The 14911-nt window shown below is 47.5% G+C and overlaps 1 protein-coding gene across 1 annotated transcript in view; it reads right to left on the reverse strand.

The window, feature by feature from the left end:
- Positions 1 to 951: 951 nt before the first annotated feature.
- Positions 952 to 14911, reverse strand: part of LOC122394240 (hexokinase-1-like) — a 36699-nt gene continuing 22739 nt past the window's right edge. The window contains exons 5-11 of the mRNA XM_043390980.1: positions 14501 to 14683; positions 8969 to 9105; positions 8429 to 8541; positions 7746 to 7898; positions 3382 to 3521; positions 2790 to 2923; positions 952 to 2513 (exon numbers count right to left, since the gene is read on the reverse strand). Of these exons, the coding sequence (XP_043246915.1) occupies positions 2427 to 2513; positions 2790 to 2923; positions 3382 to 3521; positions 7746 to 7898; positions 8429 to 8541; positions 8969 to 9105; positions 14501 to 14683 (947 nt within the window). The 3' untranslated portion in view covers positions 952 to 2426. The remainder of the gene's footprint in view (positions 2514 to 2789; positions 2924 to 3381; positions 3522 to 7745; positions 7899 to 8428; positions 8542 to 8968; positions 9106 to 14500; positions 14684 to 14911) is intronic.

A 14911-nucleotide genomic window follows, 5' to 3' on the forward strand; every position in this document is an offset into this window, starting at 1 on the left:
AATTGATGTATCGTGTTTCTACTTTAGTTCGTGGCCTCGGGCACCAATGGTCTTCTGCTGATGATTGGCCTTGACACACGAAACCAAAACAAACATGGCCGAAGGCGGAAGTAGTGGCCCTTCTCTTCCATATAAGGAAATGCCGCCTCGGGGTCGGGCCAGAGCTGGGGCGCTGGGGCCAGTTTTACCAACAGAAAAAAGCAGCTTGCCGGAATTTTTTGCCTTGACCGCCTCACATAGACCGCTTCACATTGTCTAAAGATCGCTTCCTACCAAGGCGCTTCCTACGGAGCGTAAACGGTAACACCCTCTCCGCTTACTGTTACGTGTCCATCGCGTGAAGCGGTCTTTAGGCAAAAGATTCCGGCAGGCGGCTATTTTTCCGTAGGTAAACTGGCCTCTGGACTCTGGTCATTAGCCCCAGCCATTGTGCTGTCAGTTGTCAGTTGTCATCCTATGTGAGTGTGGCTGTGGCCATTTGCAGGCATGCGACTTCGTGTTTCGGTTGGATCAGGATTCAGATTGGGATGGTGAGACGAGACGGTGTTCGCTCTTTGACGATGACGGGGCGCGGTGGAAAGAGAGGAAAACGAATTGGAATATCCTGATTTTGTCCGCCTTCTATTGACTTTTTTAACTTTCAAGCGAGTCTAAACAATTGTTAGATACTCGATAGTCACGAACGGCCGTGAAACATCATCCTCTCTCGGCTCTTTGAGTTTCTCCTTTTCAGCCCTTCCTCTCCCTTGTGTTCCCAAGCTCTTCTCTTTCTCTCTCTCTCTCTCTCTCTCTCTCTCTCTCTCTCTCTCTCTCTCTCTCTCTCTCTCTCTCTCTCTCTCTCTCTCTCTCTCTCTCTCTCTCTCTCTCTCTCGCTCTCCCTCTCTCTCTCTCTCTCTCTCCCTCCTCTCTCCTTTCTCCACTGCACTCATTTCTTTGCATACTAATTTGAGCATTATTTTCACTAGATTTATTAGAAAAAATACGTCGCGACGTGTCTCACCAGAAATTGCGCTCAGTTCACCATCCAATTATCTGCTCATCCAAACACATCATCGGAATCACACTTACTACAAATATAAACCCACCACACTGCCTTCACTACCCTCACACAAACAACTTTCTGACACGAACTGTTTCATGTGTCTAACAGTTACCACATAATGTAGTATGTACGTTGCCCTTAGTATCCCTTGGCGCTCGCAGTTCGCACCTAATTTTGAAACACACGATTATAAAGTCTTGGCGCGATCATCAGAACAAGTTGTTTCGTTTCGAACAAGTTTCGAAATCTGCCAGTGCGAACAGTCACAATATTTCGATCAAGAAGTCGTTTTGTTACGAAAATGACTTGTTGGCAATACCAACACTGCATTCTGCAAGGCACTTTAACCCCGGTTGTTTAAATGAACGGATTTGTGAAGGTATTCCGGCAGACTCAACTAATCTCTTTATACCGTTTCGACCTCTTTATAGTGCTTGCTGATTAAAAAAAAAAAAAACGGATAAAACGGTAGCGTTATTGCGAAGCATTATACAACACTGGCTCAATTCTCACACTTCTGCTTTACACTGTGAGGCATTCTCTCAAAACAAATCACACACACTGTTCTCACGAAAATAAGTCAACATTGCACAGTTCCCGACAGTCCACATGAAAATCGTTCATCCCACACTCTGAGCAATGACAAGAATTACTAATAAAAACGCATGCATTTTCACTACAAAACCCCAACACAGCATACATGTATCACCATTCCTAACAACGAACCTACCGGCATGTTGTCTACAAAACGACACTTTCGTTTATCCAACGACACTTTTTATCAATAGATCGCTGTGAGCGAATCACTATTGCAATTTTACGGGGCTGTTGCTACGTATTTCAAAAGAAATAAATTGTTGCTTCATCCGTATCTTTGTCATTCTCTTAAAATGTTTCATTCATTCATCGCCTTTTCGCAGATATGCACGTGCTATTAAACAGTAACTTCACTTTCGCTTGGCAACGATCATAACTCTCTATAGTCTCATCTTGTCAAATCTTTGCAGAAAGAAAACTATTTAAATCTTCTTGTACAAGAACATTGAGCTACGAGTCCATCCAGCTGTACAAATCAACAAGTCGCGTGTTGTGAGGCTTGTCATCACTATACGAACAATTAATTATTCGTCTTTGACGCATCGACACTCTGATTCGCATCACCAAGTTGCAGCAAAATTGACATCACAGCGACGCAAAATCCCCAGATCTGGCGACTTTCTTAGACAATCCACGACTTTCTCGGCGTCTCTCAAAACCGGCTGACATCCTAACCACTGTCCAGCGCCTGGCAGTCAGATCTGCTGACTTTTCACAGCGATTTTTACCGAAAAATCACCAATTCTGCGGTCCACTTTCACACCCCTACGCTAGTCTTCGTGTGGTTTCATTTTCGGTTGCGTAGTCTCTTGGCCACGGCGGCTACCAGGGCCGCTCCTTTGCCGCTGCCGTCCTCAGCCAAGAACAGGTGAAACTGAAAAGAATAAAGGATAGAATGCGTCAGTCAGTGTTCAACCGTCAGCAGCCATGAGCAAGATGTTGGCGGTCAGAGATCGACTTGACATGACTGTAGCCAACACCTAAGTTACTGTCTAGCATACTTAATTGTGAACGATAGGTAAATTATGTGTGGGACTTGGTAGACATCTACAAGCATATGATCGTCCATTCGCACATAAAAACAACTAAGTAGGCACATAATCAATTTTTGAAGACCGAGTGTTTCGCCTTTTTTGTTAAACGGCCTTACCTTGTGTTTGGGAGCCAGCACAGCGATAGCTGTCTCCATGAGGCTGGCCAGTCTCGGGTGCAGTTTGAACAGGGTTCCGTCGACCGCTATACTGCAATCGTCACGGTCAATGCGCTTCAGAAGCACCGATATACCTGCCATGGAAAGAGGGAGGGAGTTAGTGGGGAGAGCACGGGAGGATCGAGAGGCAGGTTTGGATATAGCGGTGGGATAAGATAAGAGTCAGTGGGGCTTGAGAAGGGCAGGAAGGAGAGAGGGCCACCTGGAATTGGATGATCCATTGAGAGAATGGCAAGCTCGCCCGATGAGGCGTACAAGACGGAAATTGAGACTCAAAGCAGTCAGTAAATATAGCCATAGGCCTGCGATTTCAGCACCACGGCCGACAGTATGACGCACATGTGCACTTTACATAAAACGGACAGTCTGGGCTTGGGTGTAGAAAGTGATCGCTGGCTGAAATTTGTACCTAGAAAAACACTGGTTGAAATTTGTAATGATAAAAATCACATGCTGAAATTTCCTATAAGATCTCGGGACGAGCTGGGATGTAAAAGGTAAGCACATGCTGAAATTATCATACAAAACTCACAGGCTGACACGAGCACGGCCGCCCGGACGGTGATGAGCGCACAGATGTAGCGCAGCACCACCAGATCGGCGGCGCTGTGAGTCTGCTGGAGCTCCTCCATCACCGCCTCCAGGTGGTGGCCAGTGCCATCTATCGTGTCCCTGGTGAAACAGAGGTTCAATCAGTCGGCGCTAGGTGACGACACTGGTCAGGCTGCATGAGGTGGGGGAAGGGGAGGGGGCATGATGAATTAGGGAGGGGGAGGTAATGTGCCATGAATGAATTATTACTCTGAAGGTAGCTTGTGCTGTCAGTGTCACACAGAGTGATTCGAAGCACGGCTGATCACAATGTGGTCGCAAGGCGAACGGTCCATGCCTACCTATCGAAGGAGAGAATAATTGTTGGATGAGTTAGGGCTAGGTACTTCACTTCAGTTTTTAGTTAAAGACGGGTGGTCTTAGGTCACAGGGTGCTGGCAAAAGTGTTTGGTAACACTCAAAAGATATACAAATACATATAGAAATGGTTTCGTGATAAGAACAGTTCTGCTGTGGTGGTGTTTATGGTAAAGGCCTTTTGAGCCGACCCATTCCACATGACCAAATCATCCAGAAACCCCGCGACAAGACGGCCAAAGCCGGGGATCACACCAGTCGCACACATCTCATCGACATGCAATATCCATCACTTATCTTCGGGGCTCAGTGGGCTTACCCTCTACCCTCTCCCTCTCTCTCTCTCTCTCTCTCTCTCTCTCTCTCTCTCTCTCTCTCTCTCCTTCCTTCCCTCCCTCTCCCCACCCTCCATTCCTTTAGTCCCTTACGGGCACGGCCTTGGTAACAGATTGCGATTCTGTATCGGAAGCGAAACTTATGTTTGTAACCGATCAGAACCGAACTAGAAATAAACATTTTAAATGACCTCCTTACAAAATTATACTTTTCACTCATGTATTTTTTGTTTTAGATGAATTTTCGGCCACGGGCCATGATCACATCATGGCCCGTGTAAGGCATGATCACATCATGCCTTACATTCAGCAAGCACTAAACGAATTTAGAAATAAACCCCATTCATCCTACTGATGCAAATTGAAAATGGCTCATAGCTATGTGACAGTTGTAAATTGTTATCAATCTGCAACTCTCAAAAAACTAATCAAGGAGGAGACATTAAAAACGTAAAATCGTAATTGCAACAAATTAAAAATACCAGTCTCCACCACCACGGCGGGCCTCCCAAGACCAGTAAGCTCGCAGCCGTATAGAGCGAAAATCGTTTCCGCTAGCGCCACCACCACGGGGAATTGATGACAGACAAGTGACCCGCCCCCCGGGAAACGAATGGCTCGTGGTGAATATGACCCGACACCGACGGACGATCTCGGCGCCCAGAGGCGGTGGTAAGGGGACGCTCAGAGTTCTCCGGGATTGTCAGGGAAGATTTGGGATTCGTCCAGTTTTAGTAAAGCTTTAGAATGAATGTGGAAGGATTTATTATTTATAGTTACCTAATTTCTAAGATTCGGTAAAAGAAGCACATCAGCTGGTTGATTGTGTAGCTCGTCGACATTTTACTGACTCGAGTTTTTGTCTCAGGCTCAGTGGAAGACAGAACATCAGCGCAAGATGGATAACAGCGACGAGATAAAAGAGGAGACACGGAAAAGGAAGGACACCTCGGGAGATCGATCACTAAAGGAGCAGCAAGGACATCGGGCGTAAATTACCCAACACACCGCCACAGACACAAAATAGGACGTCGATTCCAGGTAAGTAAAAAGGCTGAGGGAGGAGCCGGGGACCTACCCTATTTCCCGGCCTGGATCCGCCTCTGTGGTGACGTCATAGACGCTGGACCTCTGGACTGGCCCCGAATATAGCGGCTACACCGACTGCGGACTGACCCACGGAGTGAGAGGCCCCGTGCCGACGGCAGAGCGGCAATCGGCCGCCGAAAATACGAGAGTTTCATTGGTTTCCTAAATTAAGTCATGGTTATTTCGGTTGGCGTTCGAAGTCAAAACTCATTTTACGTGGAGCTCACTGATCGGGATCATTGAAGATCTGATTCTTATTACCTGATCGGGATATTCTGAGCATGGGACTATCAAATGCCGGATGTTTAATGTCTATTGTATCCAAAAAACCACTCTACACTTTAACCCCTCACACCGATTTCACTTGGTCTCTGCCACAAGTCGCAAAAACTGTCAATTACCGTACGGCAGCGACTTCTGAGGAAAAAGGCGACGCTTAATTGGCTCCGGCTCGAAATGTGTCCTTATCATCTATCGGCTTAGAACAGTCGGATCTCTCCAATTGATGTCGACTTCAGGCGAACGATTCTTGTCGCTGCTACCCGGTCTCATGGCCTTCTGGGCTTATCCGTCGTCACCGGCCACCGTCGCTGCTATCGTCGAAAACGACGACGGTACCGACGCGTGCCGACGTTGCCGACGCGGGTCAGGGATTCCTAGAGTGGGGCGCTACGTCTCCACCAGACAGTGATGGAGGACGTCCAATGGACACAACGTGCCGGGGCCGACCTCAGAAATTGGGCCGATCGGTCCCAGTGAGTCGGAGGCCGAAACTTCTGATTGCTCAGTTGAACCAAGTGGTGTAAATGGGAGATTGGTGGCGCCGATAGGAGTTTGTCTTAAGTGACAGACAGTACATGCAAAGTAGATGCTTCGACAAATATAGAAGCTCATGTTTTAAATTATTTAAGTTTTAAAACCTTATTAACTATTCGCAGTAACTACGAGCATGCGCGGCTGCTTATCCACGATTCAATACGGCCAGGAATAACTGAATCAATTATTTTTTTTGCACCACCATCATTGTTTCGTCTTTTTTTTCCAATGTAGCGACAGGCAAAAAACACGAACTTGTTAGGCTAAGCCTTTAATATCATGAACTTTGAAGCGACGGCTCACTTGAGGCCCAAGATTCTCCCAAAAGCCGGGCAAGATTGACCTCAAAAGGCGACGCCAATGGGTGCAAAACGGATCCCAGAAAGGCATAGACAGGCCTTAGAGAGACCGTGTGGATGCAATATCGGGGTGATTTGTGAGCAGCTGCTTGAATGCGCCAGGATTAGGTCAGGTCACGATTTATCTGGAATATGAAGTCACTGGGAGATAAGTTGGGTCCATTCATAGGGTCCGAGATTAGCAATAATTGAATGGATATTCGAGACTCGGGGAAGAGTTAGGCGGTACATGGCATTGGCATTTGCGCCGAATGAGATGGAAGTTTGTACCTGATGATATTTGGCAGCCACTTTGCAATGGATGCGGAATTGACATTTTCGTTTCACTGGAAATGGACTTACGTAAGGCGCCGAGACGTCGCAGTGGACCTCGTCGACCTGACTTTTGAATTATAGATACCAGTATAGCGCCTTTTGGGGCGACTAACGGAGCGAGCGAGAGGGTGAGCCTTGCACGTGCAAAATTTCGAGGGGTACCTCCAACTGACTTGTGCACGGCACCCTACTAACCGGTCTCTAGCGATGTGCCAAGTTTGAGCACAATCGGCCCAGCCGTTCTCGAGATCTGGAAGCGGCACCCTGCACGTGCGCACGTGCAGAATGGGTCCCAACTGACTTGTGTACGGCACCCCACTAACTGGTCCCTAACCATGTACTAAATTTGACCGCCATCGGTCCAGCCGTTCTCGAGATCTGGAAACGACCCCTGCACGTGCGCACGTGTAGCAGCACCCCGACTCTGGCACATGGATATGCAGTGCCTAGTGGGTGCCTACCTACATGCCAACTTTCAGCGCAATCGGCCAAGTAGTTACCGAGATATTGCAACAATTACAAAACTGACACCTCTTCGTTTTGCGCGTGGCACGTGCATAAGGGGTCACCCACATGCATCGGGAATAGTCCAATACTTGGTAGAAGGAATGAAGCTACCCTACAAAAATTACCCCATGTAAATCGGTCAAGTGGTTGCTGAGATATAAGCCTCGCAAAAGCGTCCGCACGGCCGGCCGGCCGGCCGCTCACACTCAGAAATTTCCGTTAATCTAAGGAAAGACTACGCCAAGGCCATATATGACTACGCTCGCTTCGCTCGCTCCGTAAAAAACCTTGTGGAGCTATAATCTGTGAATGAGTACCGAATCTTTCATACCGAATCCTTGAAACAGATATTTCTGATTTTGTACTCCATGAAGGGGAAATTCAGCCGACTGTGCGCTGGTGAATACAAAACACCCCCTAAAATTGGGGATATCGGAAAATTATCCAATGTTCCTATCTCCTCTCTCCTCTCTATCTCACACTTCACTTTGTCCATCTAACACTACCCTACCAGCTCTCCCTCTCCCTCTCCCTCCCCTCCCCTCCCCCTCTCCCTTTTCACTCACTTCTCCAGCATGGACACATGCTTTGTGGTGCAGCTGTTGGCGGTGTTCAGTTTCTCCGATACGGTCTCGAAGAGCACCCCATCACGGTGCGCCTTCAGCATACACTGACGGAACACCTCGCCAAGGTACTTCCCCGAAAAGTACTTCTCAAACCTGCCGGGGGAAATAAAAGTTCGTGGTAATAATTAGCATGTAAAAATGACGCCAAGTTGGCACTAATGAGGCGCTTTCCCGTGAAGGTTTTCTGAAACCTGTAGAATAGGTGAAGTTTTGATAACATAAATTAGCATATTAAGTCTAATCAAGTTTACACTTTGTTCAATATTTCCCGTAAGAAGCATCTATTTAACTCAGCAAAGAACACAATGATCTGTAAGTTTGCATTGATGGTGTGTTTATTACGGATTAATTCCATGAAGGACAAATCAAAATATTAACTCACGCCTCACGGCAAGATGTTCGGTTCACGGTTGAAAAAGACTAACGTGAAGAAGTTGACCGGCAAAGACTAGCTCACGTGAAGCAGTTCATCAGCAAGAACTAACTCACGTGAATAATTTCACCAACACGGACAAACTCACGTGAAGGAGTTGACCAACACGCGGACAAACTCACGTGAAGGAGTTGACCAACACGCGGACAAACTCACGTGAAGGAGTTGACCAACACGCGGACAAACTCACGTGAAGGAGCTGACCAGCAGTGATAGGTCATCCACTGCTCTGTCGACATCCGTCCGCACAAAGTCGAGCACTCCGTTATCACCGAATGCGCCCCACTCGACGTCAATGACCACCTGTGAAGGCATCCAGATTGGGCCGGTAAGGATTGGGCGACAGAGCTATTATTAGCAAACAGCATTAGCTCAGGTTCAGGTTCAGGTTCAGGTTATGAGCTAGGAGTAGACAATGTCTATTTGGTGCTCATATCGTGGAATGACAGAGCTCATGGTTAACAGCGTATCATTTTCAGGAATGCATGCATATTGGATGACTACAGTAATAATTATTTTCCATCAACCATTCAAACACGATTCCAGTATCTTCCTCAAGTCGAACACAACAAAAAATGGCAAAAGCAGCAAAATGTTATCAGCTTGGTCAGCTATTTGTAACTCGTGTGTAACGATCACTCCACCAAACACATGGGAAACCCTCATTCACTCAGCTATCCATGAACTCATCCGTCTACAAATATCCACGCTACTCATTCACACTCCGCACCTCTTTGATTCCGTTCTGGTGGTGGTCCCACTTTTTCACCCGGTCCACCCTCTCAATGTAGGCGGCGTTGCTACCCGTGCCCAGAATAACACCGATGGCGCAATGCTGGTCCTGAGAGGCACCCTGCACCAGAGTGCCTGAAAGGGGAGGGAGGTCAGGTCAGAGCTGGGTCTCTTGGTACGCTCAGGATGAGTCACGGAAGAGTAAATGTGCGAGAGTGTGTCATTAATACACCTTATACTTGTGCGCAACTGCAGCATATTGCACAAAATTATTTTTATTTCTTAGCTAAATTTCTTAGGCCCGTTCAAATAGCGACCAAAGGTCAGAGTAAAAAGAAAAACGCAATGAAGATAAGGTCACTCTGCCAATTCAGGGTAACATGGCGTATGCACATTTCATAGGTTATCTGGGGCGAACATTTGCTTTTGATGGGATATCAAACATAGACTACTGACACTGTTTGAAAGCCGGACACCAATAATTGTTTTCGGACATTTTTTGGCCGCGTCGTTTGGAGAAATGAATAGCTTAGTTGGGATTTCGGAGATCAATCTGCATCTGTTTGACACCCTTTTTGTTGACATCAATGATTCGTGAACTAATGATAGTGGTAACGTAAGCTGCTTGTGAGCGTTTGCTAGGGAATATCCGCTTGAAATCCAACTGATTTCGTCCATTTACAAGGCACCAGAGTATAAAGTCTCCGTAGCACAAAAGACCCGAAATACATCCTTTCACAGTGCCACTCAGGCTTGTGTAATAAAACGAATTTCCGGTTCGCCCACGACAGCTATATTTTCGTGTCGGCAGCTGGGTTCCGTTGTAAAATCCGTCCCACCACGGCTGTGCCGCATGGGAGCGAGCCAGAAGGAGGTCCCGAGTCTGAACCATGGTTCCCAGAGATTGACCGGGTGGCAACACGCGACACTTTTGGACGCCGACGGATGTGGAACGGTTTCCATTTCAGCAGTAATTCCGAGGAAGGAGAATTATCACGCAAAAAGGCGGACGGAATTTACAACGGATGTCTCGTTTTCGCGCGCGTGGTTTTTCATAAGAGAACGAATGAGCACCGACGAATTTGTAAAATATATTTATTATTTTTTTTCCAGGTTACCAGAACGTAACATGAAACTTAGCGTCCATCGTTCTTTCTAAATTAACGGCGGATATTTCTTAATCCGGAGGCAAGTTTTGTAACATTTCCAGCAGGCTGTATCGCCTGCCCAGCCATATGGCAAAATGTTTATTATCTAATGACTCGGGTATGCGGAAACGGAGCCCCATGTGTGGTCTGTTAGTGTCTGTGCCCTCCAGTTCATCTCAATTAAAGTTTGCAGTCACCACCAGATAGTCATAGCCCGCACAAAAGAAATCTACAACATGTTTCCTTCAAAAATAGACATTTTCGTGGGCCGTGGCACTCTTCCAACAAGTTGTTCCCAATTCTGTTCAACGTAAAAATACGACATCAAACCCTGCATAAGTTATACATCTCCATAACAAACCCCTATAAGTTATGGTTGCCAATAGCCGACAATACGAGATAAAAATGAAAATCAGAAACGCCTCTAGTGAAAATATCAACAGCAATTGGCTCAGACAACTTATGGTCGCGTGTTGAAATGTCAGACATTCTTATCTGCATGTCACCGACCAGCACGGCGCCCATCTGGCGCCACGCAAACACACGACAGCGTTTACGACCATAAACTCCCCTCTGCTCCCCTCCCTTCCCCTCCCACCCCTGGATGACCCCTCCCCCTCCCCACCCATGGCTGCAACTATGCCCTATCATTGCAAAAGGTCCGCCGGCATGCTTTCGCTCCAAAGTTTGTGTTATGGAGGTCATGTAGGCTGCACATCACTCGAGGTCGCAGCGAGTCTGGTGAAATTCCGCATAGCACCGCGGCTAGTCGGGGGCCCATTGGGCGTTGGAGGCCCGCTGGGGGCCCGGTGGGGGCACGTCGAAGGGATGGTCCAATCCCATGGGGACGGGGTGAGGAGATATCCCGCCGCTTCGGCGCACGAGTTTGCCAGCATTAACCCGCGCCCTGCTGGGGGGGGGGGTGTTTGAACACCCCCCCTTGTGGTTTTTCGCGAATATCTCAAAAACGGCGGCGCGGAGCGCCGCCGTTTTTGGTACACCTTATCATACATCAATTCTACACATGTTGTGAAAATTTCAGACCAAGGTCATTCAAGGTCAGGTCACCAGGTCACTTGAAGTGACCTCACCTCATAAAAACTTTCAATGTCTGTCATAGCTACACCGAGTGACCGATCGCTTTGAAACTTTCAGCGGTTGCTAAGGGCAATAGCATGTACAAAATGTATATCTCAGAATTTTGATATCGATGACCTAAGGTCAGGTCAATTTTGCGACCTCCCCATTATAAGTCAATGGGAGAAAATTGAAATGAGCCTCTTTTGGATGAAAGACATTATAAACACTCCCAAACACCGAATTACAAGTGTTTTAGACACACTGAACTTGAAAATGGTGTCCGTGACCCTTGTTTATGCCCTGAGGTCATCTCAGGTCACGAATGGCATCTAACAGTTTTTCGCAAATAACTTTTGATAGAGGCATTCTAGAGCGATGAAAACGCCTTAGATGTGTTCAGCTCGACGATACGGATCGACTGATATGCAACATGACCCTTTCCGGTCAGGTCATGACCTTGACCTGAGGTCAAATTTTCAAGTTGACCCTTCAAGGTCAAGTTATAGTTCATTCGATGCGTCTTGACGAGAGGAACACGATGGCGGTAAAAGTAAGCTCGTACAAGGCTTGGGTCAAAAGTTATTGCAGAAAAACTGTTTTCGAAAAAATCGGCTATTTTTGCAGTTTTTGCCCCCTGCAGGCAAAACCGTTGACGTTAGGTCAAATCTGAGAGTATTACTCAGAAAGGGCGTTAATAGGGCTATCGAATGCGCTTTTCCGCGGCGCTGTAGCTCTATTGGTTCCCGAGTTATGCGTTGGCTTCTTGGAAATTTTCGACATTTGACCTGGAAATCGGCGAAAATTTGCCTTCAATGACCTCTGGTGACCTGACCTTTGCCCTGACCAAAAAATTGACCGAAGTGATTTCGTCATTATTTTTGACGTTCTTTCGAACGCCGCCTTCCGCGTATCGCTACGTGGCCCAGGAGCCGAGTTAGAAGGGGGGGTGTTCAAACACCCCCCCCCCCCAGCAGGGCGTGGAAATCCAGGACCCCCAGCAGGGCGCGGGTTAATCTGACGAATCTAAACACGGCAGCGGTTGTATGACGGTGGCGTGACTGGGGAGGGGTAGACTGGAATCCAGCTCGAGCGGGGTGGATCGGAATGCAGACAGAGGGGCGGGGCAGCACGTGGTTTGGGACCACGTGCCAGCAACGGAGCGGTTGGCAACGAAATTCGGTCGAATGGAAAACCGGCACTGATATTCAATTATAAAACTATTTAGGATTTGTCTGAGCAAAGGTCAAACGGCAGTTTGCTTTGGGGAAAGCGATGGAGTTTTGCGGCTTGATTAAAATCACTGTGAATTCGTTTGCACCCATTTCGAATTCATCGCATGTGCGTTGCTAGCAAGGCCACTCCTTTTCTAGCACGTCAGCCATGAGCGAAGACGCACACGCTCATTGTAAATGTATCAGATTGCATAAATCCTATGAGTGTCGAACCCCAAAACCGGTAGCATCAAGGTCACTGAAGAGGCCCGGCGCCTGACATTTGGCACGCTGCCAGCTCGCGTACCGGGGCCTCGGTATAGGTGTTAGCGAGCACTCCAACCCGTCGTGTTTCATTGGAGGGAATGTCAATTGGTGTCAAACATTGGCTACTGGTTAGTGTTGGCTGGATAATGAGCATCATTAAGCCGTCAGTTACTAATGGTGTTTCATTTCACAGGCGACGCAATATACACGTTTCTATAGATTCCTGAATGCATTTGTACGGTCTTATCCGCACTCGTAGTGCTTCATTTGCTATTTTTCGCTATGGAGTGTGAAAGACTTGCGTGTCGTCGCCACACGTTAATTCTGCATAGCACCCGTCCTAGCTCAACACGGCGTTTTATCGTCCGCGGCGCTCTATTTTTGTCGAGGTCAACGTCTCTGCGTCGAGTCAAACCCGACAACATTCACCCTCACCCTCGGCGCAGGGGGTGGGGCCGATGGGGGTGGGGTGGATATATCGATCGACCCCCACGTTCGCCCGGTCGAGGATAAATGACACGGGAGTTAGTGCTACTTTCTGCGCGGGTATTCAGTCGGTGTGCAAAAGGCGGTGTGACCATGTCAGTGAATGGGTACGCAAAGAACGCCAGTCCTCGACAAATGTCAATGCCAAATGAGCGAGCAAATATGGTTAACACAGAGAGAAGTGGCACAGGGCGCACTGCTGGGAGGGCTGCTGCTGCTGAAATGGGTGTCGAGGGTGCGGTTTTTGTTGCGTTGGAGTAGGGAAAGGCCATTTGACTTCGAGCAATTGAAACGGTCATTAAAATCGCGAATGGGGCGAGGAAAAAGTGAGAGCTAGGAAACGACGCCCGAGTGAATGTGTGTAATTTCGAAACTTGACCAATTTTATCTATTTAACCGTTTCCTTTTATATTTGGCATTCAGCGAATAGTTTATTGAGTCATGGCAATGAGCTTCTTAGATAAAGAAAGCCTTCCGTTTGTTCGCATCCACTTTTCCCCTTTGAAATCATCTAATTAAACTATTGTATTGTCTTGTAGCTTCAAGATGGTATTTTGCTGTTGGGGAAGGTCTTTGAGGCGGGGGAGGGAAGATCTGGCGCATGATATGGGCAACAGATTGTACGGACACGCTGCCGGAGTCCTAGGCCAGGTCTATTTTTACCAGACTAGTCGTTCTCCGTCGTGCCATGCCTAGATGCAGGATTAATGGCTACGGTAGCACGGATGTACGCATTTATTCCTGGACACCGGGGAAAACCCCTTTTATTGTTCGGTACGCAGCATTGGTCGCTTTGGAGGATAGATGGACGAAGTCGTTTTTGTGAAGGAAAGCACACCACACAATGCGACGAGCTAGGCAGCAGGTTATCGGAATTATTACATACCAGAAATGCGCATTAGTTTGTCGTATTTGCTGGTTGTGTAGTGTGTGTGCGTTTGTGTGCAATGTGCCGAGTAATGTGAGCTGGAGATAAGATATGGCTGAATGCGCTAGTCCAGCGTAATTCTGTCGTCAGATTGGTACTGAATGTGAGAACAAGAAACAGCGTATCATAACCAAAATACTGCATTGTCGGACAACGCAATCGGGTGTTTCTGTATAGTTCCTGATGCCACCCGTATGGCATTGTGGAAAGGTTATTCATTGCTGTTCATTCATTTATATTTGAAATTATCAAATCGCAAGCCCAGTGAGCATGTAAGAAAACATTTCCTACTAAGTCGTCGTTACCCTGGCCGCTGTAACACCAACTAAATATCTAACGACATGCTATAAGACGACACAAATCCAACCCCAACCTACCTCAAACACATCGCTGCTCATCAGGATGCTCACCTGTTGTGTCATTCATGATGGCGACGACGTCGACGTTGATGTCCCCGCGCCTATGCAGCGCTTCGTTCAGCATCTTGACGACGTCCTGGCCCACGCAGCCGGACGCCTTGAAGGACTTGGTCCAAGTCTGCAGTATTCCCACGTCCAGCGACTTCTGGATCATGGGGAAGCTGAAGGTAAACCCTGCGGGGATGAGAATGACTTGTAAGAAAACATGACTGACTAATTGAAGGCGTCGCGTTCAGCAGCTTAAATGGCTCGGTTCGAAATTTAGCAAAAACGTGCGTTGAAAGAAATCATTGGTCCATGTTTTCTTCAAAAGCATCGTTTTCTTTGAAAGAAAACATCGGTGTGTATGTGCCAGGTGGACCACATATACCTAACTGTTCATTCTTTACACCATTTTAATGT

The sequence above is a fragment of the Amphibalanus amphitrite genome, unplaced genomic scaffold (assembly GCF_019059575.1).
Source record: "Amphibalanus amphitrite isolate SeventyFive unplaced genomic scaffold, NRLGWU_Aamphi_draft 000581F_arrow, whole genome shotgun sequence".
Classification (NCBI taxonomy): domain Eukaryota; kingdom Metazoa; phylum Arthropoda; class Thecostraca; order Balanomorpha; family Balanidae; genus Amphibalanus; species Amphibalanus amphitrite.